Source organism: Mirounga leonina, unplaced genomic scaffold, assembly GCF_011800145.1.
Source record: "Mirounga leonina isolate KUSES-001 unplaced genomic scaffold, KU_Mleo_1.0 Mir_93, whole genome shotgun sequence".
Lineage (NCBI taxonomy): Eukaryota > Metazoa > Chordata > Mammalia > Carnivora > Phocidae > Mirounga > Mirounga leonina.
Genome location: NW_023270854.1, coordinates 52,677,858 through 52,705,338, shown reverse-complemented (window position 1 = coordinate 52,705,338; position 27,481 = coordinate 52,677,858). Strand labels below are relative to the sequence as shown.

The 27,481-nt window shown below is 40.2% G+C and overlaps 1 protein-coding gene across 6 annotated transcripts in view; it reads left to right on the top strand.

Moving 5' to 3' along the window:
* The window catches only part of DLGAP1 (DLG associated protein 1), a 312,708-nt gene that overhangs the window by 42,701 nt on the left and 242,526 nt on the right, over positions 1-27,481 (top strand). For all 6 annotated transcript variants that reach the window (XM_034996206.1, XM_034996205.1, XM_034996210.1 and 3 more), the window contains exon 2: positions 20,687-20,901. In XM_034996206.1, coding sequence (XP_034852097.1) covers positions 20,687-20,901 — 215 coding nt within the window. The remainder of the gene's footprint in view (positions 1-20,686; positions 20,902-27,481) is intronic.

Here is a 27,481-nt window from a genome sequence, read left to right as displayed (position 1 = left end):
CACGTAACAGGAGGGGCGAAAAAATGCAGGGCCTCCTAGGTGGGCAGATACCATTCACCTGCCATCTGTGTGACCTCATTCAGAGTCGGGAGGAGGCTTGAGAAGGGAAGAAAGAGAACCTAATCCCATTACCTTTTATGAGTACTCAGAGAAAACATCTATAAAAACGGAGGATAAAAATGTTGCATAGTAATAACATGCACCCGTGGTCTCACACGGACCTGATTTCCTCTTTCATATTACCCAATAAATGCAATTTCCTCCTGACGTCTATTTTTTTAAATAAAGAAAATCAGTAGGATTCTACGATAGGTGTATTTTTCTGGGTGGGAAAGTGATGCATTTGGTTTCATTTCCTCCTGGTGTCATAATCCTTTGCCATCAGCAATGCTACCAAGATTGGAACGCTGATTTTAATATTTCATACTTTAATTGACTGTAGTTCTCCCGTATATCTATTCAGTTTGAAATTTTGGATGACAGTATATTTTCAGCTCAACCTATTTTAATTCTTATTCCAGACTCTGTGGAATCATATGACAGCAGGTTTAAGGCTGATATTAACCACTTCCTATTTTTGGCAGGTTGGTATAAACATTACTAAATAGGTCTATAAAGTCAAGTAAAATATACTCAAAATCACCTGTACATGCATTTTCATAACCACAGTGGCTGCCTCAGAGCTGACACCCAATAGATAGCCGCTGAAGGAATGATGGGGGAAAGTACATAATTAGAAGGGTGAACCAAGAGACAAGCCTCCATCTGCAATTATAAGAAACTCCTTCCCTCCATGTTTAGGCTTCCATTAAATTATAATCGCCGAAAAGTAAAACTCGGATGAGATGACCTTCTACACCCAGTGATGGTGATGGGTTCCAAAAGTGCTAGAGTTTATATGTTAGAAAGGAGAATAATTCATGTGAGGTCCTCCTAACATAAAACTTGTCTTTCTTATATAACATCAATGGTAAATGTGGCATTAGAGTTCTGCTTCTTTCTCCAAAGGATATTTTTTTTAAAACACCCACAAATGTCATCCCATCTATTTTTAAGCAGAGTGCTGCTGGGTAACCAGCTGAGTCGTCTAAACCCAATAGGAAAATTCTACGTTTAAATAAGCTGTTTTATCTCATTGAAAATAAGTGGTGCAGACTGACACAGAACATATGGATTTTTGCATACAGTAACATGTAAATTTTCTTAACTTTGAATATAAAACTCTAGCCCAAGCTGAAAAGATAGGAAAGCAAAATATATTCTTTAGTAATGGCTCTTTAACGGTTCCAATTTCTGCTTCTCCCACCCAACTTTCATCGATTTCCAGTGAAAAACCTGTTCCTTGGGTTCTCTTTGCAGGTGACGAAGTAATATTTGTAGATTGAGATACTGTAAAGACAACACAAATTCTAAAAAACAGACCTAGATGAGTTATAAATTTTTCGTTTTTTCATAGATTTCATTTTTGTAATGGATTTGCAGTTTGTCCACAGAATTTACTTTTCAACACAAGTTATATTTGTTAATTCTGAAAAAAATACTGACAGTACAGAATGGTATAGAGTTAAAAGTAAAAGCCCTCTGCTTCCCAGCTCCCCATTTCTACTTCCGAAAGAGAACCACCACCATTTTCATGTTAACATTTTCCTTCTGATATTTTATGCATGTATTCAAACACAATATGTGCACACATTTCCTTTCTTTCTTTTCAACAAACCAGTTTCATACTGTAAGTTACTGTTCGGCGCTTGGCCCTTTTAAACTTTATAACATATTTGGTCTTCTTTTCATGGCAGTACATTCAGATCACCTCATTCTTTTTAATAACTGTGAAATGCTTCATTATAGGGGAGTGTTCATCCCTTTTGCAAATGTTTAATGCTCATCCACCATGTGCCAGGCACACTTCCAGACACTAAGAATACAGAACTGAATAAAACAAAATCCCTGCTTCACAGAGACCACATTCTACTGTATTTTAACATTTGAGGAACTGGCATATTAACAATACATAGTGAGCAGCATTATTCACTCTCACGGTTTTAACTGTTACAAACAATGCCGTAAGAAATCACCCAGTAGGGCGCCTGGGTGGCTCAGTCGGTTAAGCGGCTGCCTTCAGCTCAGGTCATGATCCCAGGGTCCTGGGATCGAGTCCCGCATCGGGCTCCCTGCTCTGCGGGGAGCCTGCTTCTCCCTCTCCCTCTGCCTACTTGTGTTCTCTCTCTATCTCTGTCAAATAAATAAATAAAATCTTAAAAAAAAAAAAAAAAATCACCCAGTAAATAAATCTTTATACTCATTGTCAGTTGAATAAATTGCAGATATTATTCTTATTCACTCAGCCTTTCAGTCAATTCTTTCTTCCTATCATCAACTTCTCTAGGACTGGATTGTGAATGTTTTAGTGTTAATTAAATTAATGCAATAATAGAATTTTTACACTTAGGTACTTGACCTTTGTAAATCTACCTCCTTAAGTACCTTAATAAAGATACTAAAATTCATCTGAATTGAATCCTTCTGAACCAGCCTATGATAATGCTCCAAAGGAGAATTAGGTCAGATAAACCACTTTCCTTCCACTTTTATTGATCACATGTGCTGAAAACTCCTAATTTAAATATTTCATAATAACCAAATGCTTCCCAGACACAATTTTTATGTCTCCTTTTAGCTTCTGTGTGGCATAAGAACAAAGGAAAGATGTTTTGTAAATCAAAACAAAACAAATAAATGTATTTCTCCATTCATAGCAAATTCAAGAAAATTATGCCTTCTACAAAACTGGGCAAAAAAAAAAAAAGAATTGTTACTTAGGTGATTCTTATTCAAAAACCCATCCCTCAGAAACCCCAGAGAGGAAAACTCATAGTTTCTACTGTCTTTATGTCCCATATATTTCTTGCAACTGAAATCAGGTCAAAATTTACATCTAGGAGCACCTTGAACGAAACTAGAGAAGGAATTCACGTTGCCAGATGGGGGGTGTACCAGGGAGAAAGTAGTCTCACCCCCTCTACCTCAGTGGTTGGAGGGGAGGGTCTCCCGTTCCTGCCCCCTATTCCCATCCCCAGAAAGTATTCCCTATGTTTCAGACTTCCAGTGATATCAGGAACATTTGACTGGTTTGGGTAGAAACAAGGAAGCTACTTAAATTTTTTTTCCTAATTTAAGAACTATGTCCTTGTAGGAAAAAAGTTCCCTGTGGACATTCTGACACAAAACCGTTTTGTTTTGCTTCGTCCAAATCTGTCTCAGGGAAAACAAAAATAATTTTTTTGTCAAATGGGATATCATAACTGGAGCTCAATTTAATGTTTTGCTATTAATTCAAAATTTTTTACTCTGCACAAACAACTGCCAACTTGAGTGGGAGGTTAAGGGCCCACTCGACCAGCTATAGTGAGGGGTGTGTGAATTGCAGAAAGCCGGCATGGTTACTAGGGGAGGCATGAATATCTGAAGAATCTGGATCGGGTCAGTTTGACTTACTACCAGAAAGGTAAAGAAAGAAAAAAGGCCAAAAAAAAAAAAAAAAGAAAGAAAGAAAGGCCAAAAAAAAAAAAGCATTTCTCAAAAGAAACGTATCTGCATTGTTACTGTCAACTTCTGTAATAGGATAAACATCATCCTCGAATATGAAATCTGCCTGTGTGTTCGTGGATGTGTGAGAGACGAAACACCGAAGACTGAATTACAGTCAGTATTGGCAATAGAAGGGATAATGGCTGGGCATGCCATCCACAGAGATTCTTTTATATCCAAGATAATCATTTACCATCTTGAGTAAGACACTCTTACCTCATTACAGTTTTTACTATAAAAGGTTGGCATGATCTAGGTTTATGATAGAAAATGCAAGCCATGTGACACATACCTATCCTTATAGATCAATGCCACTTTCATTTCTCTGTTTACTGTCTTTCATTTGCACAGATTTCTGGAGTGAAACCAATAATGACATAGACTTGACACAAAGTCTAAGCTCCCAGAGCCTGAATCTTGGTATGGTTCTTCCCTTCTACACATGGAGACCACCCTCCATTTGTCCTCTCCATACCCAGATAGGGAGATAAAACCATTTACAAACTATGATAAGCACTCGTTTAGATTAGCCATTTTTTTTTTCATTTTGTTGAGTCCAGTGGATAGATAAGTAATTGCATTATACTGGAGCTGAAACACAGGTCCAAGAGAGGAGGGACCTGAATTCTAGCCCAATTCTGCCACTTAATTAGCCATATAAACTGTAATTTACATTCTGGGTGTCAGTTTCTTCAGGTGTAAATGATGATATGTATCAAAACATGATGTGAATAGATCTTTAGCTGAAGAAAAGTTATAGAATTTGATAAACTAGTGACATACTCAGGTTTCGTAATTGGCAGACATCCCATGATCTTTATGATGCTGACATGGATGGCAACTCTCCAAGAGAACAATGCCATGTAGAGTATCTCCCAAACCTCTTGGAACCCTCTTCCATGAAGCATCTCTATGGATGAGTGATCCATGAAGTATGTTGTAGAATACACTGGGTGAGATGACAATTTTAGGATTCTGCTTGACTGGTCCTGCCACAATCTGGTGATGGGGCTGTGTGGGCCTAGTGGAGTTCCATCAACCCTGCTGTGGAATGTGGTTGTGGTTCCCTGGAGACCTTCACAGAAACATCCAACTTCAGCTCCCTGGAGGCCACCACGGCCTCTCCTTTGGATGCTGGTTATACGTCCACCCCCTACCAAACCCACCACAGATACTACACCCATCCCCATCAGCGTCATCATGGACAGGGCCCCTCCCGACCTGTTCTGCTGTGGTCCCTCCTGCTTGCCCACATTGGATGCCACGTTTCTTCCCTGCATTGGTGGAGAAAAATCCAGGACTAAAGATTCCCACACTTACTTCTCAACCATTTAATAAGTCAGGTATATCTCAGGTGATAGAATAAAAGATTTCATGAGCACTTTTATTTTATCTTATTTTCTTATTTCCTATTTGATACTCTGCTTGGAACTGGGTATATAGACATGAATAAGACATAGTTTCTGCCAGACGAATGGTATCACCCCCCTCTCAAGTTGCTCACAGATTGGTGGGTAAGAAAGATTTGTAAACAAATGGTCTTAAAATATTGTGATAGTGTCACATAGTAGTATGTGCAGGTTGTTACAGTAGATCTTAATCTTTTTAGGTTAGCTCTCTATTTATTTTATTAAGGCAGGTCATTATGGAATTCCTCATCTTTTTCGAATGTAGAAGGGCTTAAATAAAGGATTTGAAGCTCCTATTTATTTCATGCGGTGTGATAGTTCAAGTGACTAGATTTTTCTGTTCATTGGTCAGCAAGAAACAAACATTTCATAAATGGCTTCCCTGCTCTTGAAAACCTATCAATTAAATTCAGAATGACTTATTTCATCTTATTAAAGAGAATGCACCTGTCAGGCACTCTGCTATGCACAGGATCACTCTGCTTCGATGGCCTGTGTGGACCTTCTGAACAGCTGATTAGGGACTTGGTGTTTACACTTAGGTCTTTGGCCCAAATTAACTCCTTAGAAGAATGAATGGAGCATATACAGCCCACAACTGAAGAGAATCTATATAACAGGAAGCACTGAGGCGGCCCTGTCTGCCTCCGGAGTCCCGTGCCCACTACCCCGGAGGCTGCCACTTGAGGGTACTTCTGTGTGGCCACCTGGCTAGACTAGAGTACCCAATTATTTAATCAAACATGAATCCAGGTGTCACTATGAAGGAAGTTTGTAGATATGGCTAATATCGACAATCAGTTGCCTCTAAGGAAAGATTACCCCCTGATAATGTGGGTGGGCCTCATCCAATCAGGTGAAAGTCCTGAGAACAAAGCTGAGGCTTCCTAGAGCAGAAGAAACTCTGCCTCAAGACTCAGCTCCTGCCTAAGTTTGCAGACCACCAGCCGTCCCTACAAATTTCACACTTGCTGCCCCCCACAACCATGTGAGCGAGTTCCGTAAAACAAACCTCTTTTTTTTCTGTCCTGCTCTGAGAACATCTTTTGATCCACTTTCCCTTACACACCAGCCTTGGAGATTTTCCCAAGTGCACTGATCTTCCCCATCCCAAGCCCGTTCCCACCCCCAGGCTGAAAGAGCCTTGAAAGTATTGCATATTCCTCTATCACAGTTCAGCTCCATTATGAATTAAATAGGCGGTAGGGGTTGGCCCCATAAGGGAATTAACCATCATGGATGACATGATTTCTACATGAAAATACCTTTTGAATTCCAAAAAACAAGCTTTTATCTAATAGGAATTTTATATGCATTTTTTACATCACTTATGTCCTTGTAGTTAGTTCCTGATACATGCGTAGTTACGATTCTCATTTTGTTTGAGAACACTGAGGTTAAAAGATGTGAAGGTCATTGGACCAAAATCACACATCTGGGAAGTAGCAGAGTCAAATCTGAATCCGTGTTTACCTGATTCCAAACTCTATACTATATTCCTTGCACCATGCTCCTTCCCTGTAAGTGAAAAACTACCTGGGTAAGAATTACCTGGTAGGAAAATATTCCATTTTTTTCTGTGACACTTTTATAGAAGTACTGTATTGAGAAGGATTGAAACATTACCTAAGTGACAGATGTTTCATATGGACATCAAACACCATATCAATTATAATAAAAAGACAGGATTGTTCTAAGGTGAATGAAAACCTTTTTAGAAATTATTTTAGCTTTTAAAAATGTTTTGAACCCTACTGCTCCTGGCCCTCAGTGGCTGATATATCAAAAACATGCAAGGCATTTCAACCCTCAGGCTGCCTTGACCTGGCCTTGCAGAGTTTGTCCTAACCCAACTGATGGACTCCGTCCATCTGCTTAGGCATCCCCGCCCTGGGCCAGTGCGTTCTCCAACTCTTGGCTACACAGGGGCCCATTCAAAAAGGACACTCCTGTTGTCCTCATTCTGAAGTTGGAGAGCTGTTAAGAATATTCTTCTATGAAATTTCAACCAGTGAAAGTAAAGGTAACTAAGAGAGAGCTCAATTCGAGAAGTATTACTTTAGGGTCTCAAAGCTGTTCATTCAACAAGCATATATTGAACATTTACTGTACAGGAGGTACTTTGGGAAAAACAAAGATGAATCACATTGTCCTATGATTAATAATGAACGTGGTGGTGCTCTGTGCTAGATGCTCTAAAAACAGTGCTTTTCAAGCCAATGATAGCAACCAATTAGTGGTTCACAAAATCAGTTCAGTGGGTCACAAACAACATCATTTTTAATTAAGTAGAATACAATAGAAGAGAATAGAAAAGAAGATAGAGTACATGGCCACAGAGAGGTTAAGTCTTTCTTTCTTTCTTTCAGTTGTATCTGTGCATATACTGGTTTCCAAAGGAAGATGTATCCCTTACTGTGAAACGTAGTCAAAACCTATTTAAAAGCTACTACTCTAGAGAGAGCAAAAGAAGAAAACAAAAGCTTTGCTCTCAAGAAGCTTGCATCTTGCTGGGAAGATAAAGCTAATTAATGAACAGCAGAATCCTTTGTATAAAGCAGCTAATGACTAAAGGGTACAATGAATGTTGCTGATTTAGTGTCCCCGTGAGATTAAGACCAGGGAAAAATCACTGTGACAGTTCATTAACTCCTTCCTCCTTGAAAAATTCCTCACTTGGCTTCCAGGACAACACACCTCGCTGATCTTTCTCAGAACCCCTCGCTTATTCCTCCTTAGCTCACCCTCTCCTGTGGTTGAGTCAATGCCAAATGGGTACAGCTCTTAGGCCAATTTTCTCTCCTACCGATACCCATTTCTTAGGTCACCTCAGTCATTATCTGAGCTTTAAATACCATGTGAGGGCCCACATTTGTGTTTGCAGCCCCGACAGCCTGAACTCCCAGCCTTGCATAGCCAGGGCCCTAGTTAACCTCTCTACTTAGATGTCTCGTGGGCATCTCAAAGTTAGTATGTCCCAAATTGAACTCCTCATCTTGGTCACCCCAGTCCACACCTCCCTTAGGGTTTCTCATCTCAGCTAATGGAAATTCAATCCCTCCAGCCGATCAGGCCAAAAATCATGGTTTCGTTCTTGACTTTCCTCTATTCTCAATTCCCACGTCCAAATCATCGTTGAGAAGCCCACTGGTTCTATCTTCTCCTCACCTCCTCCACTACCACCATTCCTCACCTTAAACCCCAGTCTGGATTAACGTGTGAGCCTCCAAACTCTTCCCCAGATTCTACCTTATCCCCTCTAGCAACCTCAACTCAGCAAGCCAAATGATCCTTTTAAACCACAACCGGTCACATCTCTCATCAGAGCCTCTGAGCTATTCCTATGTTACCGAGGAAAAGCCACAATCCTTCCAATGGGCTGGGAGTCCCAGTGATCTGGACCCCATGCCCACCCATCACCACCCTGTGCTCACCTTGTTCTGTCTCTTCTCACTCCCCTGCCCTGCAGGGCCTCTGCAAGGCAGCGTGGCAAGCAGGTCTCCCCAGCAGGACTTTCTTACTCTTCTTTCTGCTCCAATCACTTGCCCTACAGATCTCCCGGCTGACCCCCTACCCATTTGATCTTTACTCAAGGTCACCTTCTCAGTGAGGCCTCCGGGGACCATGCTCTGCAGCACCACAAACTCCACCGCCCTCCCTCCTCCACAGGCACACTCTGCCCCCCATCCTGCTTTCTTTTTCTCTGCAGTACAGCTCACCATCTAACTAATGTCCATTCTACTTAGTTTATTCATGCCTGTCTTCCTCCTTCTGCATTACACCATCTGTATCCCCAGTACCTAAAGCAGCACCTGTTTCACAATAATAAGCTCAATAAATAAGCATCGAATGAATGAATAAATCTTTTTAAAATATTTTGAGTCACTAAAAGAAATGGTACTTATTTTAACTCCACCTTAACCACAAAGTAAAGAAACACCATAATAAAGTTTGGTCTAAGAAACCTCACCTCAAACTCTACAATGAATACTCCAGTTGGGACATTTCCTTCTGATGGAGCCTGAGCTAGTTTGGAAGTACTGGTTCAGACAGATGCTGAGTGTCATACTCATCTGTGCACATGCATCTGTGACAACTCCTGTTGGTTCTGTATCATGCTGCCTAGCGGAAGTGGGTAGAAATACAGCCTTCAAGTGCAAATCCGCAAAAGGCCGTTTCCCCATATGATAACTATGAAAGTGGAATTTTGTATTACATGTGCATTAAGACACCCAAAATAATATTCCATTCTTTCTGGGTGTCAAGAACTACATTCACGCAATTTGAAAGATGATGGTTTCATTGAATTAGAATGGACAGTGTTCATGAAAGAAAGATTCTATTTTGGCCCATTTAAATACAGTATACTTTTAGGTGTCATGAATGTAACATGGAGTAAAAAATCCAAACAGCACCAAGGTGCACTAGGAATTAGATAAGAGTGATACAAAAAAGAAAAAGCAGGAAATTTTGAGCTGTATCTCTTCTTAAATCTTTTGTTTTATTCTAATAGACACCAAATAGCTAAGTTAATGGTTCACAAGTGTAATAATTTATGGCCCATTTGAGAAACTTAGTATCTCAAACTTAATGGTAAACTAAGGGAAAAATATTTGCTGAAATCTATTTCAAAATTTGTAATTTCAGGGGCACCTGGGTGGGCTCAGTCGGTTAAGCGTCAGCCTTCTGACTCAGGTCATGATCCCAGGGTCCTGGGATCGAGCCCCAAATTGAGCTCCCTGCTCAGCAGGGAGTCTGCTTCCCTGCCATTCCCCCTGCTCATGCTCTCTCTTTCTAATAAATAAAATCTTTAAAAATTCTTGTAGTTTTGAAATTAAGTATTAATAATAGAGATGATTGATTTGATGCAAACTAGCTGTTCCAAGATCATCAGACTTTAAGTTCTAAGGGAAAAGATCCATATTCATTAACATTGACAAGTAGTGAGGTCTCAGAACTGCTGAAAGATTTAGAAGATTTTAGCCAACACCAAAATTTAGTATCGATAAATGGTATTTCTACATCTGGGCTTCTGTTGACTTCAGGAAGACCACTAACCTTCTACCCGCATCTCTGCTTTTGAACACCAGACACAGAATTCAAATTTGCCTCAGGGAATTCAATTTTTGGAATTATAGCTCCAAATCACAGGGGATAGAGTGGACAGATGCCCCCACACATGACTGAATCAACGATGGCTCACTTAGCCATTGCAAGCCAAACAATATGCCTCCAGCATGCCAGAAAGACATGTGAGAAATGAACAGTTGCATTAAAAAATAAGAAAGGGCTCTAAATTAGCGTATCTCCTAAATGGTCAATGGAAGTAAACGTAAGATGCTTGCTATGGACCTAAACCTCTGTTTTTTTAATCTTGCTGTCTTTTAGGATGTTTGTGTTCTTGCTTGTATTTCACTAAAACTTGTAGCCAACTACAACTGCTGGATGATGAGTACTCTGTGGTTCTTTCAAGCATCTAACCCTCCCTACTTGTTACAGTTGTCAAAATGTTAACAGCATTGTAGCTCCCAGTAACTTAATACTTGAGTTTTATGTTTAATGGAAAATTGCTAAGTTTTGAAACTTACAGACAGCGAATGATATGTTGAAAAGAACATAGAAATTTGAAACAAACCTGCCCTTCAATTCTGAATATGATTTACTAGCTGTACAATTTAGTGTAAGTTATTTAATAGCACTAAGTCTCAATTTTCTCATCTTTGCAATGGGATTAATAACAACATAGGGTTTTGTATCACATGAGATAATGTTTGTGTGTTGGGATTGTAAAATGGCTACCAGCAAGTCCTAAAGCTAATTACTTTACTATGGATGTACCGAATGAGAGAGGAAATATCTTTGACTCAGCATTCCAAGCAAAGGTTGAGATGCTTGCTTACAGAGCAGGCTTAGATCACACGCTGAGCCCTGAGCCAAGCAAGGCAACTGGGGAATGTGATGTGTTGATTGGCTAAGCCAACTGCTGTGCTACTCCTGAGACACATGGACCTCAGGTGGGTTTCCTTCTGGGGAGGAAGGGTTCTCCAGAGCAAAATCATGGAGATGTGACTACAAGAACCAGAATTAGAACCAGGGTGGCAAAACGCACAGATGTCCACTACAATCAAAATGCAGGGCAGACAATAAAGAAAATTAATTTTCCTCCCCTGTCCTCACATTATACCAGAATGTGGTATTTTAGTTACTACTTCTTGATGTGGAATCACAAGGCATCTTCACGACAGACAGCAGCCCCTTTGGTGTCAGCTGTCACCTCACTAACATTTTCTACCAGCCCCCAAAGGCTCATGGACCACTCCCTCCTTTGAGGGGCCACAGAACTTGCCCCTTACATTTCTCCCACAATGCCTTTTCTCAATGGCATCCACGCACTTCACACATAGACGTTCAACTCCTAAGGAATGGTTTTATCACCAGGGAAGATTTTTAAGAACAAAGTACAAACCCAGTAGGTGAATCAAAGGTACTGAAATACTTCACTCAGCTTGACTTGCTTTAAAGCTATTTTTCCATTTTCCTTCATCTCTCCCCCAGATTTGCCCAATCACTTAAAATTTGTAAACCCCTTTGAGACCAGAGACTGTGCTTTATAAAATGCTTTTGGTGTATTTACCCAGCACCTACTATCGTGCTAAGTACCCTGTAGATACCTATAAATGTTGGTGGGTGAGAATAATTCCACAGGGTCACAGTGACTGAATCACTATTGCATAGTACTGTCAATAAAGTTTTGTTTAAGAGTGTTGAAACGTTTTTATTTGGAGGGAGATATAGTAAAGGGGCTAAGCCCTATTTAAAAAGAGGTAGGTATTTACTCTTGTCCTAAAAATGTCATTTTTAAGCAACCTGAAGCAAATTAAGTTTTGCACCCCCCTCGGGCTTCATGGGGAGTTAGAAAGGACGGTTGCCAGGGAAATCTGATTGGAAAACACCAATCAGACCTTGGGATCTGCACATCGCATAATTGTAATTTTCCTATTCTTGCTCTTTTTTTCTGCTTTTGCTATGAGAAGAGCAAGCTTAAAAGGCTACAGGGACATTTATGCCAAGTCGCATTTGTCAAGTTGAAAGCTGTGTGGAGCAGAAAAGCAGTTCTCCCAGCTGTAAAGAAGATGCAAAGGACCCGAGTGAGTAGGGAATCTGAGAGCTCACTAAAAGTGCTTAGAAGGTGGAGACATTCACTCCATTTCTGTAACGTTGTAGGCAGGCACTTGAAATCCAGGGGGAAGCCTCCTTACCACTGGGGTGCGTGCAGGCCCCCACAGCCATCCTTGAAAGATGTGGCTGTCCTGCAAGTTTTCTAGTCCCCCCAGCTGTCCCACAACAGTAGTTGCTAAGGACACCAGGAAGACAGCAAATGCTGTTTTACTTCTTAATTATTTTAAGTATTTATTATTGTAAGCCCTCTTCAACAGTGCTGGCAAATTAGTGACAAGATAATATTTATGCTGATTTCAATAGCTACATTTCATGTTTATTTTAAAAATAAAGTACAGTTGAGTGGGAGCATGCCCTCCCTTCCCCAACCCCATTTATTTGTTCAGTCACTTACTCAATGTACATTCATCAGAGGCAGGGTGACATTAAAGCTTTGATGTCAGGCAAAGCCAGACTCCTACGCATGATTACGACCTTGAGATAGTCATTTCTGCTTTTTGAGTCTAAGTTTTGTAGCAGTAAAATGGACAGAGTAATACCTATCTCATAGGACCGCTGGAAGTATTCACGTAACAAAGGTATCTCTTCCAGCCCTCTGAGGTTATCCCAGAAATGTCAGATTATTCCATAAATATCAGCCTCCTAGCTCTCCTTTCATAAATACAGTTTTTCCCCCTCGTATTTACCCTTCTTCATCAAGCTCAGGTAAGACCCAGTAGGTTGACCCCCTCAGCCATAGCCAAGCGCCCTCATTTACCTAGTTGCTTTAGTAGAAACACTCAGTTGTTGAAGAGATCCACGGCTGCTGAGGAGAGCCTTGCGACGATCAACCTATTATTGATGGCCACCATTTTAATCACTGCTCTAACTTGCTAGATTGTCTTTATTCCTATCTCATCAATTAAATGCCTAAATTATTTCTCCCCATTTCTCTGGTTCCTGATGAATTAGAGCTTTAAGTCCTACCTCAGCCTTAGATTCTCTGGTTTTCCACCGCAAACCTCTGCCATCCAGAACTGCTCACACAATTACACTGGCCTCCCCTGGTGTATTTCAGGACATACGCTCCATTTCAACTGTCCCAGCTTTCTAAGGGTCTGCATTCCTTTTGTGGCTCTCAGATTTCCCAAAATCTCACACATTTTCATCCCTCCAAACCTCACCATTCAACCTCCCATCTCGAGATAATCCGCTCTGCAGGAGTCACTCCCACATGGCTTCATCTCTCAGACCATCATCGACACAAAATGTCTGACTCTCTCTACATGTAGTTACGCTATACTGAGTGCAGCCCAGCAGAAGTGGGGGCTCAAACCCCAAATCCTGTGGAAGAGCCTTTTAAAAGTAAGCCTTCTCATGTCTGAAATTGTATGTCTTATAACTTCTACTTCAAGGCTTGTAATCCTACCTTTGTTTTATTAACATTTTTTTTCCTCCAGACAGGTCTTAAAACCATAGGGAAGTTTTCTTTTTTTCTTATGTGAAATATGTATTATTTAGGTTACCATAAAATAACAATTGTGACTCAAAAGACAGCCAAGATCTGAACACGGCGGGGAAAGGGGGAATCACTGTCTGTGAAGAGTAGACCCTATTTTGGGTATAGTGTCAACCTATACCAACCACTAAGTTCTCTGGACCTCGATTTCTTTATTTGACAGGCTAAGATTAAAATAATTCTTCTTAGCCTTCAAGGTAGTTGTAAGGACGATGAGACATTATGTGAGCTTATGCATTTGCAAAAGCATGACACAGATGAATGCTAATTATTGTTATTAATTTGGTCACCATTAAAGAGGAACATTAAGTTCTGTGGTTACTACCCCAGAATATATCCATTTCTTGTTTTTATTTTTGCACATGTTCTTTAAAAGGCATTTGATTCTAAGACATATGTTTTGCATTTTAGCATCTTTAATACTGGAATGAATCATATAATCTAGGAAGAGTCAGAGTTTAGTTGGTGGCATTGATTTCTTCCGCAGTGGCACAAAAAAAATATTGAGGGTTTTGCACTGGTATCTTCGATTCAGGAAAATGTGGCATTTGGACACTAGAGGAAAGCTGCAGATGGGTCAAAGTAAGAATACTTCATCTACTCAAAACGGAAACTTTGTTAACCAAGTGGGGATATGACCCCCCACAATCAGCAAACTGAAACCCTCAGAACATAAGGTGTTATCTTGGATCATATAACTTTTGTTTTGTTTTGTTTTGTTTTTTAAAGATTTTATTTATTTATTTATTTGAGAGAGAGGATGAGAGGAGAGAGAGAGCACATGAGAGGGGGGAGGGTCAGAGGGAGAAGCAGACTCCCTGCTGAGCAGGGAGCCCGATGCGGGACTCGATCCTGGGACTCCAGGATCATGACCTGAGCCGAAGGCAGTCGCTTAACCAACTGAGCCACCCAGGCGCCCCGGATCATATAACTTTTAAGGGTTCCCCATGGGAAAGATTTTTTCAAGGACCCCTAGTTTATCATAGCTTTTGCTCACAGATCTCCCAGAATGAGTGCGATCCTCTTTCAACTGAGTTTGGGGAAACCTAAAGGGGAAAAAAAATTGGCAGCACCAGAAGACAGTCTACTTTCAAAGATCCTAAAAGAGACAGAAACACATTTTTCTGTATGAAATTTTTATATTTTTATATAGGATAACATGTATATTCCATCTGCTTATATTCTTACACTAGAACATCTACTTTAATGAGTAGAAGATGGTCAGCTAAAATGCCACTGCTTTTTTAATCCCCAAGTTATTTATGGCTGGCCATACTTTAAAAGTAGCCATGAAGAGACAGATTTCTAACCTTTTTCTCAGATTTTTATGGTGCTTTGAAGTTCACAAACTATATTCACACACACAATTCTACTATCATGCCCATTTTAGAGATGGAAAAACTGAATCAAGGAGATGAAGGGACTTATCCAAGGTCACACACATTGAGTGAAAGCAAAGCTGGATTTGTAGTAGGTCCTAGAAATAGCCAGGTAAACCTTAAGAAGCTTGCCCTCCTTTACCTTTACCTTTTCAACCTCTCCCCCACTTCTGTGACTCCGAGCTGCACAGAGCAGAAACTTAATGCAGCCCAGAGGCCCCCAAATTCCCACTCTTGGTCTGGACAGTTCTCATACATCTGGAATACACAGCTCACGGATCAAGGTTTTAAAACAAAAACAAAGGGGCGCCTGGGTGGCTCAGTTGGTTAAGTGACTGCCTTCGGCTCAGGTCATGATCCTGGAGTCCCTGGATGGAGTCCCGCATCAGGCTCCCTGCTCAGCAGGGAGTCTGCTTCTCCCTCTGACCCTCCCCCTTCTCATGTGCCCTCTCTCTCTCTCATTCTCTCTCTTTCAAATAAATAAATAAATAATCTTTAAAAAATAAAAAATTAAAAAATAAAACAAAAACCTTCAAATACAAATATACTTCCCAGGGAGGCTTTTTCCCCTCTAGGTTTTCTGCTTTGTGAACCAAAAAGAGGCATTTGGGATTCAATCACTGGGAAGCCAGGCAAGATTCTGGTGGCTCCTCTCTTGGTCCTGCAGAACAGCGATGAGACCCCAGGACAGAGAGCTGGGAGTACTTCCTGATGGGAACTCTCACTTAAAAATGATGGGAGTAGACAGTATATTAGGACTTTATGTTTTTGCCTAATCTATTTCAGTTATGTCTTCTCCTCCTTTGAGGAAGAAGATTGGAAGCAGGCATCAGAGTCTTCTTGGAAAGCCAATGTCATCCATCATGAGGGAGCACCTGAGTGCTAACAATAGGGCAGAGCTCCCCTAAAAGAGCTTTACTGAGCATTCCCTATGCACTTGTGGGCATACCTTATTTAATCCATGCCTAACTGTCTATGGGGTAGGAAACGGACAAGAAAATTGAGGCATATGCCTAGTTACTGACACAGCAAGAACTCAGACCTGGGTAGTCTAGATGCAGAGCTCACACCCTTGACCCCCAGCAACACTGCTTCCCCCATTTCAGTGAGCTTACCCAGTAATTAGAGAGATGACACAAAGACACATAAAACAAGTAGTGCATATAAATGCCATTGTGTGATTATGCACATTAAGTACACAGAAAGATGATGTGGATTAGTTTTGGGGCCATAGAGTCTCCAACATGACCATATAACTCAGCCCTTGTAACATGACATCAGTCACAGCCAGTGCGTAATGAATGGGAAGGGCTGTGTGCAAATAAAACTTTATTTACAAATACAGATGGCAAGCTGGATTTAGTCTGTAAGCTATAGTTTACTGACCCCTTATGTAGAGATACATGCTATAGATTTCATTAAAAAGATCAGTATAATCTGGAGCAGTTGGAGGGAGCTTTAGAATTGCTGAGTTCAGCCCGGAAGGAAGATTTGAGACAGATTTACAAGACCCTACATGACCTGGCTCCGCACCCCTGGCCTCTCCTTGTATCCCTTTCCTCTTGCTGGGTAGTCTCCGGTCACACAGGCATTTTCATTCCCAGGCTTTAATTGCACACCAATCTCATTCTTATTCTGGAGACTCCACACTGGCTGATCCTTTTGCCTGGGAGCTCTTCCTAGCTCTCCTCCAGGCTGGCTCCTTTGGGCAACAGATCTCCTCTGGAATATTACCGCTTTCCTAGTGGCTTCTCCAAGGAACAGGCTAAAGTAGTCCCCCTCCAGCCACGTTATTACATTAACCCATCTTATTTTCCTAATTGCATTTATGATTCCTGAAATTATCTTGTTCACTTATGTGTGTGCTTGACTATTATCTATCTCTTCCTGCACTTCTAGAATGTATGCTCCATAGCATGAGATCAATGTTTGTAACTGTTCACTGCTGTATATTCCCAGCACCCAGACCATGACTGGAAAAGAAACAAGCAAAAATTACTTACTGATGTGACAGAAGAGGGAGAGAGGCAAAGAGAGAGACAGGCAAGGAGATTGAGAAAAATGCAAGCATGCCCCACTAGGTCATGTTTCATTTTCTCCTGTTCTGTAACTGAATAGACTATGGCTATGAATAGAATGACCCATCATTCAGTGCCCATACACTACTTCAATTAAGAAAACATCCTCGTCCTGGAATTAGAGGATGATAGCACTTGGTTATCGTCATTCTTTGGTCAGAAGCAAGTCTTCTGTATTTCTGAACTGTGACAAATGGTCTAAGTTATAGACTGGCTCTTCCTGAAATAGAAAAATGCACACAAGTCCTCATTTTGTTTAATCAAAAATAAAGCTATTGGAGTTTAATGCTTAAACATATGCATTAAAAAGCAAATAATCCTTTTTCTCTAACTCATAACTATTGTTACATCTAACCTTTATTATATTGATTTTATTATTGTTTCTTTAACATTTGTTGGGTCCAACCACCTCCAAGGTTGGTACAGACATGCAGGACATCTGGCTGGTCTGTCATTAACAAGTGTCTATTTGCTCCAGCTTCCCTTCCTTACTAAGACTTCTATTCCCTTAAACTGCCAGGACCAGTAATACTGAAGGCTTTCTCAAACAGCTGTAAGGTTGTTTCTTTGGATTTCCCTAAATTTTTTCTTTCTGTGCAACTGAGGCAGAAAGACACATCAACTTTTGGCTAGATCCCAGTGGTAGCTGTGCCCCATGATTCTCCTCTCTTCCCATTCAAAAGGGAGTAACATTGGGGGTATAGCTCAGTGGCAGAGCATTTGACTGCAAAAGGGAGTAACATTTCACACTCGGGCCCCTTACAAATTGGCATGCCTTCTTTGAAAATTATACACCCGGTCACTGTCTCCCCTTTTGCTTTAGAGTTTAAAAGAGTCAGAATTAAAATTCTGGCTCAGTTGTAGCAACTTCAGCGACATTATTTTTCTTCTCCAAGATCTTAATTTTCTGTTTCTTTACATTTTTTCCTAGAACTGATTTCTGTATTATTTTATAGGTAATCTTGTTGTAGGCTACCTTTAGGTGTATGAATAATGCATTAATTTTGTGCTCGCTTCGGCAGCACATATACTATAATAATGCATTAATTTTTAAATCCCATTCCATACAGCTTCTTAGCTGCTATCATTTGAAAACTATTTCATTGAGAGGTATACAGATTAAATATTTCCCAGTTGGTTCCCTTAGCAACAGTTGCAACCCGTTTCTAGTGCAAGCTCAAGTTTCTACCATAAACTAACTTTGGGAAAAACATCTAAACAGAAATTTGCCATGTTTTGTTTCATGATTGACATGACCTGATATAAGTTTGTCTTTAGTCCCTGACATATTCCAGAGACTAATGCTTATTTATGAACTGTGCATCGGTACCGAGAAATGGCCAAGTGCTGTATGCATCATCTATGACCCTCAGGTGTACCAACGTAATTTATAAAATATAATTGCTAAGCCAATAATGAGGTTCTGAACATGATCATATCTTTGCAGTGAGTCACCTTCCAGTTGAAGGAAAACAAGACTGTTCTAAACAGCTATAATTTCACTAAGAAATCTTCCTTGTTGCTATAGTGATTTTGATGCTTTTTAGCTAAAAAAGTAAACTCTACATTGCTATTACCATGATCAACAAATAGCAAATGGATCAGATGCAATGGATTACAAAGGTGACAGGGGACTACAGTTGTTTGGTTCCATAGGTGCCAAAGATCATAGCCCAGAAAGAGAGACTGCATCACATAGGGGTCAAGAGTAAGGCCCCGGGAGCTGCCAGGTTGGAACTCTGCCCCTTCGTAGCTGAGACTTATGTATCCATACATGGGGCTTGATCTCATGACCCTGAGATCACGATCTGAGCCAAAATCAAGCATCGGATGCTTAACCGATGCTGAGCCACCCAGGCACCCCTCTCTTGTGTTTTAGTGGGACATCTATTCTTACTTCCTAGAACCTATAACATTTAGAAACCTGTGTCTAATATGTGTAGGTGTCATTGTGGACAACTTTATGAACCCTTCAGAGTTAAAATTCATATATTATTAATCATAAAATTTAGGTTAAGTAAATTCTAATCTTTGGAGTCAAACCAAAACACTTTGAATGCCAGTGCCATTATGTGTTCTTTTATTAGTTGCGTGTTCTTTGGCACATCCCTTAAGTTCTCTGAGTTCTTGTTTCTCATCTGAGAAATACAAAGAAAAATTATGCTGAGTTGTTACGTTGATAAAAAAAGATACTGTAAGCAAATCCCTTAGCATAGTTAAATGTTAATAACAAAAGAGTATATTATTTGATGGATAATCAATAAGTAGTTAGCATCAAAATATTAAATACCTGTTTACCTTCTCAATGAAACTTGGCCAGTTCCCAGGAGCCCCTCATGGCTACTCCTTCCCCATCACCATTACTGGTAACTCCTACTTCTAGTCTCTCTTCGGTGCATGTTCCATTTATGGCACCCTATCTTAAACTTGCTGATGGGTTGATCTGAAACTGTTCCCAAATGTGTTTATGCTCTGTCTTCTCATGCTGTTAAAGCATGTTAAGGGCAAAAACCAGCCTCCTTTGTTTTCTGGTTTCTTTTCATTAAGCCCTATGCAGTATTCTATGCACCATGGATTGTTTGTTGCTTCTTAATGGATAAAAAGAGTGGTCATTATGCATTTCTTTTACTAAATGGAGGAGTAATGAGATCCTAGGTTGAGTCCATGTTGAAGTGGAAAATCTAAGTGGAACTGAAGAGAAAGTCATAAAGAAGCCCTCTATGGCATAGTGTAGTGCTCTGCTGAATTCAAAGGAAATGACTGTAGAAAAAAAAGGAGCAGTGTACTAAGAACATTATCTTATATGGTACCCCCAGGTGGGGACTTAGAATAGGATCCAGCAAAGCAAGAGGAAAAGAACAATTCAGATAAGTAGCTCTACCAGGTAAGTAGAGAAACTCTTCAGGGGTTGCGGGGGTGGGGGGTGGTGTATTCAGAGGCCAAGGAAAATTTAAATTAAGAAAAGGCCACTAGCTTTCATGAGATCATTGGAAACCTTTAAAGACTGCTTTAAGCAGATCTATGGAGGCTGAATTCAAATTAAGAGGGGTTCAGAAAGACTAGGTTATTGGGAAGTCAATGTAGCTGGTTTAGGAAGAAGACAGATTCGATACAAGACAGTAGAGATGGGAGGTGTGAGGAAGGTGGAGATAAAACTGAAAGATTCTTAACTTTTAAATGACAATTGAAAATAAATAACTGAAAAGTTCAAATAAAACTGTTCTCCTTTCCAATGGCATTCTTATTGGAATTATTTCTTGGAATTCTTCTTATTCTTATTAGCATGAGAAATATGAGAAGTAAATCAAAGCCAATGGTTTTAATTTTTCCTAAGACACAGGATGTTTTAAAGATTACTACATGGATTTGCATGGATTAAAATATTTTCAAACCAATTATTACAGTAAAACACCATTATTGAGAAATGAAAGTCTGAAGTTTTAGATAATTTATCTATATTACCCACATTCAGGGTCATAACAAAAAAAAGAAAAGAAAGGAAAGCAAAGTGTAGGATTTTATTAAAAATGAATTATCTGTTTTCTCTGTGAATAGGTTCCTCAGGATGACTGGACAGGGTACACCCCTCGAGGTAAAGACGACGAAATTCCGTGCCGAAGAATGCGGAGTGGCAGCTATATCAAGGCCATGGGAGATGAAGACAGTGGTGACTCCGACACGAGTCCCAAGCCTTCTCCCAAAGTGGCTGCCCGAAGAGAAAGCTATCTCAAGGCTACTCAGCCATCCCTTACAGAACTCACCACACTCAAGTAAGTGTTTCCAATGCTCTACGTCTGGTAGTCCAGCTCCTTGTTTTAGCACCTAGAAGCAGATGGTGTGACTCCTAGAGTAACGAAGGCAGAGTCCACCCTATAGATGCAGCAGTGCAATGCACTGAATGGTCTACTGATTTTGACCTGGTGTCTGACTTGTGTATCCAGTGCCTTCAAAGACACAGGCATCCAGGTGTGTTCTGCAGAAATCATAAACTGAACCCCAAAGCCCAAGAAGTTTGAAACAATCCAGAATGGCTTCTGAAATGAATTAAGGCTCCTGGTCAATGAGAAGGTCTATGTCTCTCAACTCTTGGATGTTTTCTTAACCACTAAATCTGCAGGTCAACTCTTCCTTATAAGACCCTTGAATTTTTCAGATAATTGAGTAATATAATAGAGCAGATGATCTTGGAGAGGCTTATAGAAAGTGGCTAGGCTTAAAATTGGGTCATATGTGAAGGTTCTTGATAAAGGTTTTTAATTTGGACACTAAATACATATAATTTATAAGACCTTAAAAATGGTTTTGGGATGCTCCTGACTGGCTCAGTCAGTGGAGCATGTGACTCTTAATCTTAAGGTTATAAATTTGAGCCTCACATTGGGTGTGGAGATTACTTAAAAATAAAATATTTTTAAAAAGCGATTTTGGGTTTTGAAAAATATGATTATAGGGCACCCGGGTGGCTCAGTTGGTTAAGCGACTGCCTTCGACTCAGGTCATGATCCTGGAGTCCCGGGATCGAGTCCCACGTCGGGCTCCCTGCTCAGCAGGGAGTCTGCCTCTCTCTCTGACCCTCCCCCCCCATGCTCTCTATCTCATTCTCTCTCTCAAATAAATAAATAAAATCTTAAAAAATATATATATATGATTATAAGTAGTCCTTACCTCCATTTGTGCTATTTATAAATAGAGAACAGCACTACAAAAGAAACTACGAAATTGATTATTTTAAACAAGACCTGATTAAATTTTTAATATTACTTATGGAGAGTAAATCAGAACCTTGGAATATATCAGGGCTTGGATCATCATTTGAGAAATATGGGTATTCGTATTTTTAAGTGCCTTTTCCCATATTTTGAGGAAATACATACTACTATTCATGTATTCATATTATGCCACAAAATAAAATATTAAAAGACAAAATAAAATAGAAAAAGGCCAAAGCTCTCAGGCTAAGGAAAACAAACTAAATTATTAACAGAGAACACTGAAAAACAGTGGATTATTTTATGATGGAAACATTTAAATAGCAAAATGCACTGTATCTTAAATAAGTGGACAGAGGGAGTCCCCTCACAAATTTTTTTTCAAGGAATCATGTGGGCCCTCTCCAGATCATTTCAATAGAAAGTTAATACCAATGGCATTAGTAAACTAACCCAACAAAGGAGCTCTTCTTTCTTTCCTTTGGCTTCCAGTTGCCCTTCCTCTTTGCCTTGATTACTGCAGGTATTGGTTTTCTAGGGCTGCGTACCAAAGTCCCACAAACTGAGTAGCTTGAAACAACACACTCCTGTAATGTCACAGTTCTGGAAGCTAGAAGTCTGACATCCAGGTATGAGCTGGGCCACGCTCCTTGAGAAACTTGTTGAGGACAATCCTTCCTGCCTCTTCCCAGCTTCTGGTTGTGGCTGGCAATCCTTGGCATTCTTTGGCTTCCAGCTGCTGCACTTCAGTCTCTGCCTTTGTCATCACATGGTGTTCTCCCTTCTGGGTCTTCCCACAGCTATCTTATGACACCACTCATATTGGATTAGAACCCCCCCAAATGACCTCATCTTAACTTATTGAAATCAGCAAACCCCCGTTTTCCAAGTAAGGTCATGTTCACAGGTACTGGGAGTTAGGACTTTGATCTATCTATGTGGGGAATGTAAGTCAACCCATAACAGTGCTACACAAGGTCAAAGTGGATCAAGGATATGAAAAATAGAAATAGGTTTTTGTTGTACTTTGGCACACTTCACAGAGGCTCAGAAAATTAAATATATATGCATTCTGAAAAAAAATTAAAGAAACAACTGGATTTGTAATAAAGGCAGTCTGCCAAGGTGGTTTAAAATGAGGGTGGCCAAGGGTAACTTCTGGCAAATATCTTCTATGGACTTTAAAATATCTCTCCACTAGAGACAATAATAAGCAGACACAGCCATGGTGTTAATTAACATCCTCCAGAGGAAGCAAAAGAGGGAATGCTTTGGGCAAGAAAGTCACTTAGACCTTCAAGAACTCAGTTTCCTCAACAAGCAGTGGGATTCCGTAACCTCCAGAGTCCCTTCTTCCACTTTCATATCCTGTTAGTTGATCTATCAGGAAGCATTTGTCACATTGGCTGAATGACACGTTAGGTCTCGGGTAATGAGAAACAGTGATTGCCACTACTCACAGTGATACCCAGGTATGAGGAGAACAGAAAGGAGCGGAGCACAAGAAAGCTGAGGGGAGCGCTCTAAGGAGGCTGAGGACAGGGGTAGGTGCAGAAATCACCTCTAACAATTATGCCTTGGGCTAGTCTCCTCACAGCTTCAGGGCTGTGGGGGATCTGCTCTAAAGTCATTAGAACTCTTTCTTTTTCATTTTGCTTCCTACATAGTATCATCTTCCATTCAAGCCCCGGGCCCTATTTTTACAACCATCATATATTTCTTTGACTGCTTCAAGGTTTTAAGAGCAGCAGTTTTTAAGAGTTTTAAGAAAAAGACAAACACGGGTAGTGGCTAAGCTATTGGTGGAGGTGGTCAGCTATTTCAGACACTGAAAACAGTCACTGAGCTGAGTTAGTGACTATTTTCTTCCTCCAAACCTACAGAAATTCAAAATGGCAACCACTTTATTGGGGGATTCCTAATAAATTGAGAAACTTCTTTATTTACTCAAGAAGGAATTTCACCAACCCTTCTCTATTCTTTAGCAAGCAAGACAGCATCTGACCATCATTCAAATATGCCCTTATTCTCTTTCCCACCATCCCATTCCCCAGGCTTATTTCCCATAGATCTGTTTATCTCCATTCATTTCTCCTTGACCTGGATTAGGGATTCCATTCCTCACTACAGTCTACGTATTACGCTTCCATCATACTCAACTACAGATGAGCCTAGTGAGTTCTAGTTTAATGGTATTTAAAGAGGCACACAAGAAGACAAGGGAAATATACTATGGAGGCAAAAAATTCAAACATGACATGACTTATAATCACTGCTGTCTTTTATTCCTTAATGATGTTTTGACTCAAGACCATTATTTCTCTAGAAGTTTGAAGTATTCAGTCCCTCATGAGAAAAAAATAAAGATCCCTATATCCTGGAATTCTAGTTCCCCAAAAAAGAAAACTATATTTTTGTTCTTACTTCTTTGACATTTAAGTCAATTTTTTTTTCCTCCTTCCTCCTCAGCAATTCACAGCTTTAGGGATGAATCATAGCCATGAACTAAGATAACTAAAATTAGTCAAGTGAGATTGGGGCAACATTTTGTTTGAGGTTTTCAACTCCTATCTTCTGTCAGAAATGTTGGAGAGAAAGTACTCCTGTACTTTCTTACATTGTTTTTCTCTTTTCTATTTTTAAAAGGCATCTTGAGGGTTTATTTACGTCACCTACTCAATGTTAGTTACTGTGTCCTAAGGTCAGTTGAATATTCCAGAGTCCTGAGGAGGCTTCAGACAGTGAACTCCATCTTTGGGCCACAAAATTCCTGTAGCTACTCACTGAGAACCATTATATCTTTCATTCCCTTGTTTCCCTCCATAGCAGGTAATATATCCCTTCACCTCACCACTAGCTTTGCTTTCTTCCTTTGGTATTAGCTAACAATGAACTTGAATTATCACCCAAGAATATTAGTATTTTCAAATAATAACTTCTTGATGCTTAATAGTAAATTCTCAGGCAAGTTGAAGAGAGGTTTAGGGGCCAGAATTCCCTTGTCGCCACAGCTTGGCTCTGGTGAATTTAAGTCTTAGTTGGATTTGTTATGATTTGCTATTTATTCTAGCATTGAGACTACTACCTGCAACCCTGATTAGTTAAAACTATGTCCAAAGCCCATCTTGGACTTTTCCCTCCCAATATTCTGTAGAAAGAACTTTTTAAAAAGTGAGCTGGCATTTAAATTCAACTATCCATTAATCCTAGGCAAATAACACTAAAATTTCTTCATACTTCTTTATCCCTTCATCCAAACACTAAGAAAAATTTTCTCCTGGAGGAAATAGGCTCTAACATTATAGACTTTGAAAGGCCTCTGAGGGCGCCTGGGTGGCTCAGTTGGTTAAGCGACTGCCTTCGGCTCAGGTCATGATCCTGGAGTCCCGGGATCGAGTCCCGCATCGGGCTTCCTGCTCGGCAGGGAGTCTGCTTCTCCCTCTCCTGCTCCCCCCTCTTGTGCTCTCTCTCTCACTCTCTCTCTCAAATAAATAAATAAAATCTTTAAAAAAAAAAAAAAAGAAAGGCCTCTGAAATTGGCAAGGAGGGCTCCAGGCTTCTGAGCAGGTTTGGCTTTGGGGGTGACAAGTTAGATAGAGGTCCTAGCAATTTTGATAAACTATCAAACAAAAGGTTTCAAGAAGGTTCATATTCAGTCCTAAATGTCTTGAAGGTAGATAGTTTTCCATTTTCAGGATGGCTAATCCTCTTAATCTTCATTCTTTTCCTGATCCTGAACCCTTTTTTTTTTTTAAATATATTGTGAAATACTAAATAGCTGTGTGACTTTGGCAACTGGTTTTATGTCTCTCAGCCCTAGCCCCCAACACACACCCAAATTAAATGAGAGGCTTAGGCTCTTAGCATGGATGGTACCATTAAGATAACTCCCATCACAACTCCCCCACCCCACCCCAACTTCCAGGCCTGTGGCAGACCAGCATCAACCAATCCCAGCATTAACGGGTCCCAGCACGCTTCCCACTGAACACAGACCCGGTTTCAGAACTCTTCTCAACACGATTCTCCAGCCCCCACTTCCCATTGACTGGTGATGCCACGGGGTCCTGTCTGTCATCTACACGGTCTCTGAGAGAACTTTCAGCACTACGGTATATAGTTGTAAGGATGAGGCTCAGAAGATCTGGGAGCTCAAAGTTTAAAGACAAAAGGAGCAGTATTGGTAAATAAAATAATTTGAGAAGAGATAGATGGGGTGTTCTCCTACAACTTTAATTCTGGAAATTTAAATGAAATCAATTTTATATCAGGAACCCAAAACAAGCTTCTTGCTAGAGTCTCTGTTTTTGGTTATCTTTGTATAAACTTCTTGCTCCCTTTTTCCTCTGTAGACATACTGTGTCCTCTGCCAGTTCCTCACATTCCACAAGCTCCTCCTGCCCACCTACAGTTCCTCAGTTCCTTCTCTCCCCAGAAAAAGGGGAGCTGGGGTATATGAACATGAGAGCATTGAAGATCTTTTTCCTAAGGATATAAATCATGTTTATAGCCATATATAACATCCCCTCTTTGTCCTAAGTGGTATGAAATGTCTTTGTTTTCCTTTGTTGTATATTTTCCCCAAATGCTTTGACATTTCTCTCCTACCTGACCCTCAGTATAATTTTACACATAATAGTAGATGCTCTTTACAATGGAAGAGAGAACAGAATAACGCAACCCGACACTACAATATTGTAACTATAATTCAGTGATATAAACTCAAGATAGATTCCCATCCTTTCCTAACCACAGTACTTTCTTCTATTACATTCTATCTTCCCAACTCCCCCACCCCCAGCTTCCAAAATGATAACAACTAAAACTCATTCACTTGCTCATAGAGAAATTATCTAAACATGTTTCAACCCCTTGCTAGAAATAAACCTCGTTGAAAAAAAAAAAACAGTAACTGGTACAAGAAATTGCCTGTTATATTCAGCTCAGATCACCATTCCCAGCTCAAGAAAAATTAATTCCTCTTTGGGGTATGAGTGCCCTCTTCCAAATGAGATGGATGTGTGTGAGCACTGTAGTCTGTACCATATCTTGGTCTCTTGCGATATAATTGCTTCTAGAAAAGCCTGTTTGGTAAGGAAACTTGCATAGATTGGCCTGTCCCTATAATGATCATGACCCCAAAGGAAAGAACTACTTCTGTATCTGTGAGGGAGGTGAAAGAATGAAAGGAAATTCAGACACTTTTTAGAGAAAGGAAGATTTTAAAACATTGAAGAGAGATTTAAGTTTTAATGTTCTAAATGCCTGACTGAGTGCTAAAGGCTCTACATTCTTTTTTTTTTAATCATCATATCTCTAAAAATGAGATTTTCTCCACTTTACAAATGAGGATCCTACATCTCAGGGAGATTAAATAACTTGTCCAAGGTTATATGTCAACTAACCATCAAAGGGAAGATTGGAGGCCAGGCGTTGAAAGCAGAAAGGATAAGAAGCTGGGTGGCATGATGGGCTTCCCCAGACCACAGAGAAGAGCTACATAAGAGGGGTCAGCACGGAGGAGAAAAGGAAGGTCGCCCAGGTGTGGACACCTGAGAAGCGGCATCCAGGAAACGAGCTGAGCAAGCAGAGTAGATTTGGGGGTGAAGGGGTGTCAGAGGCTGCAGTGAGGTACATCCCA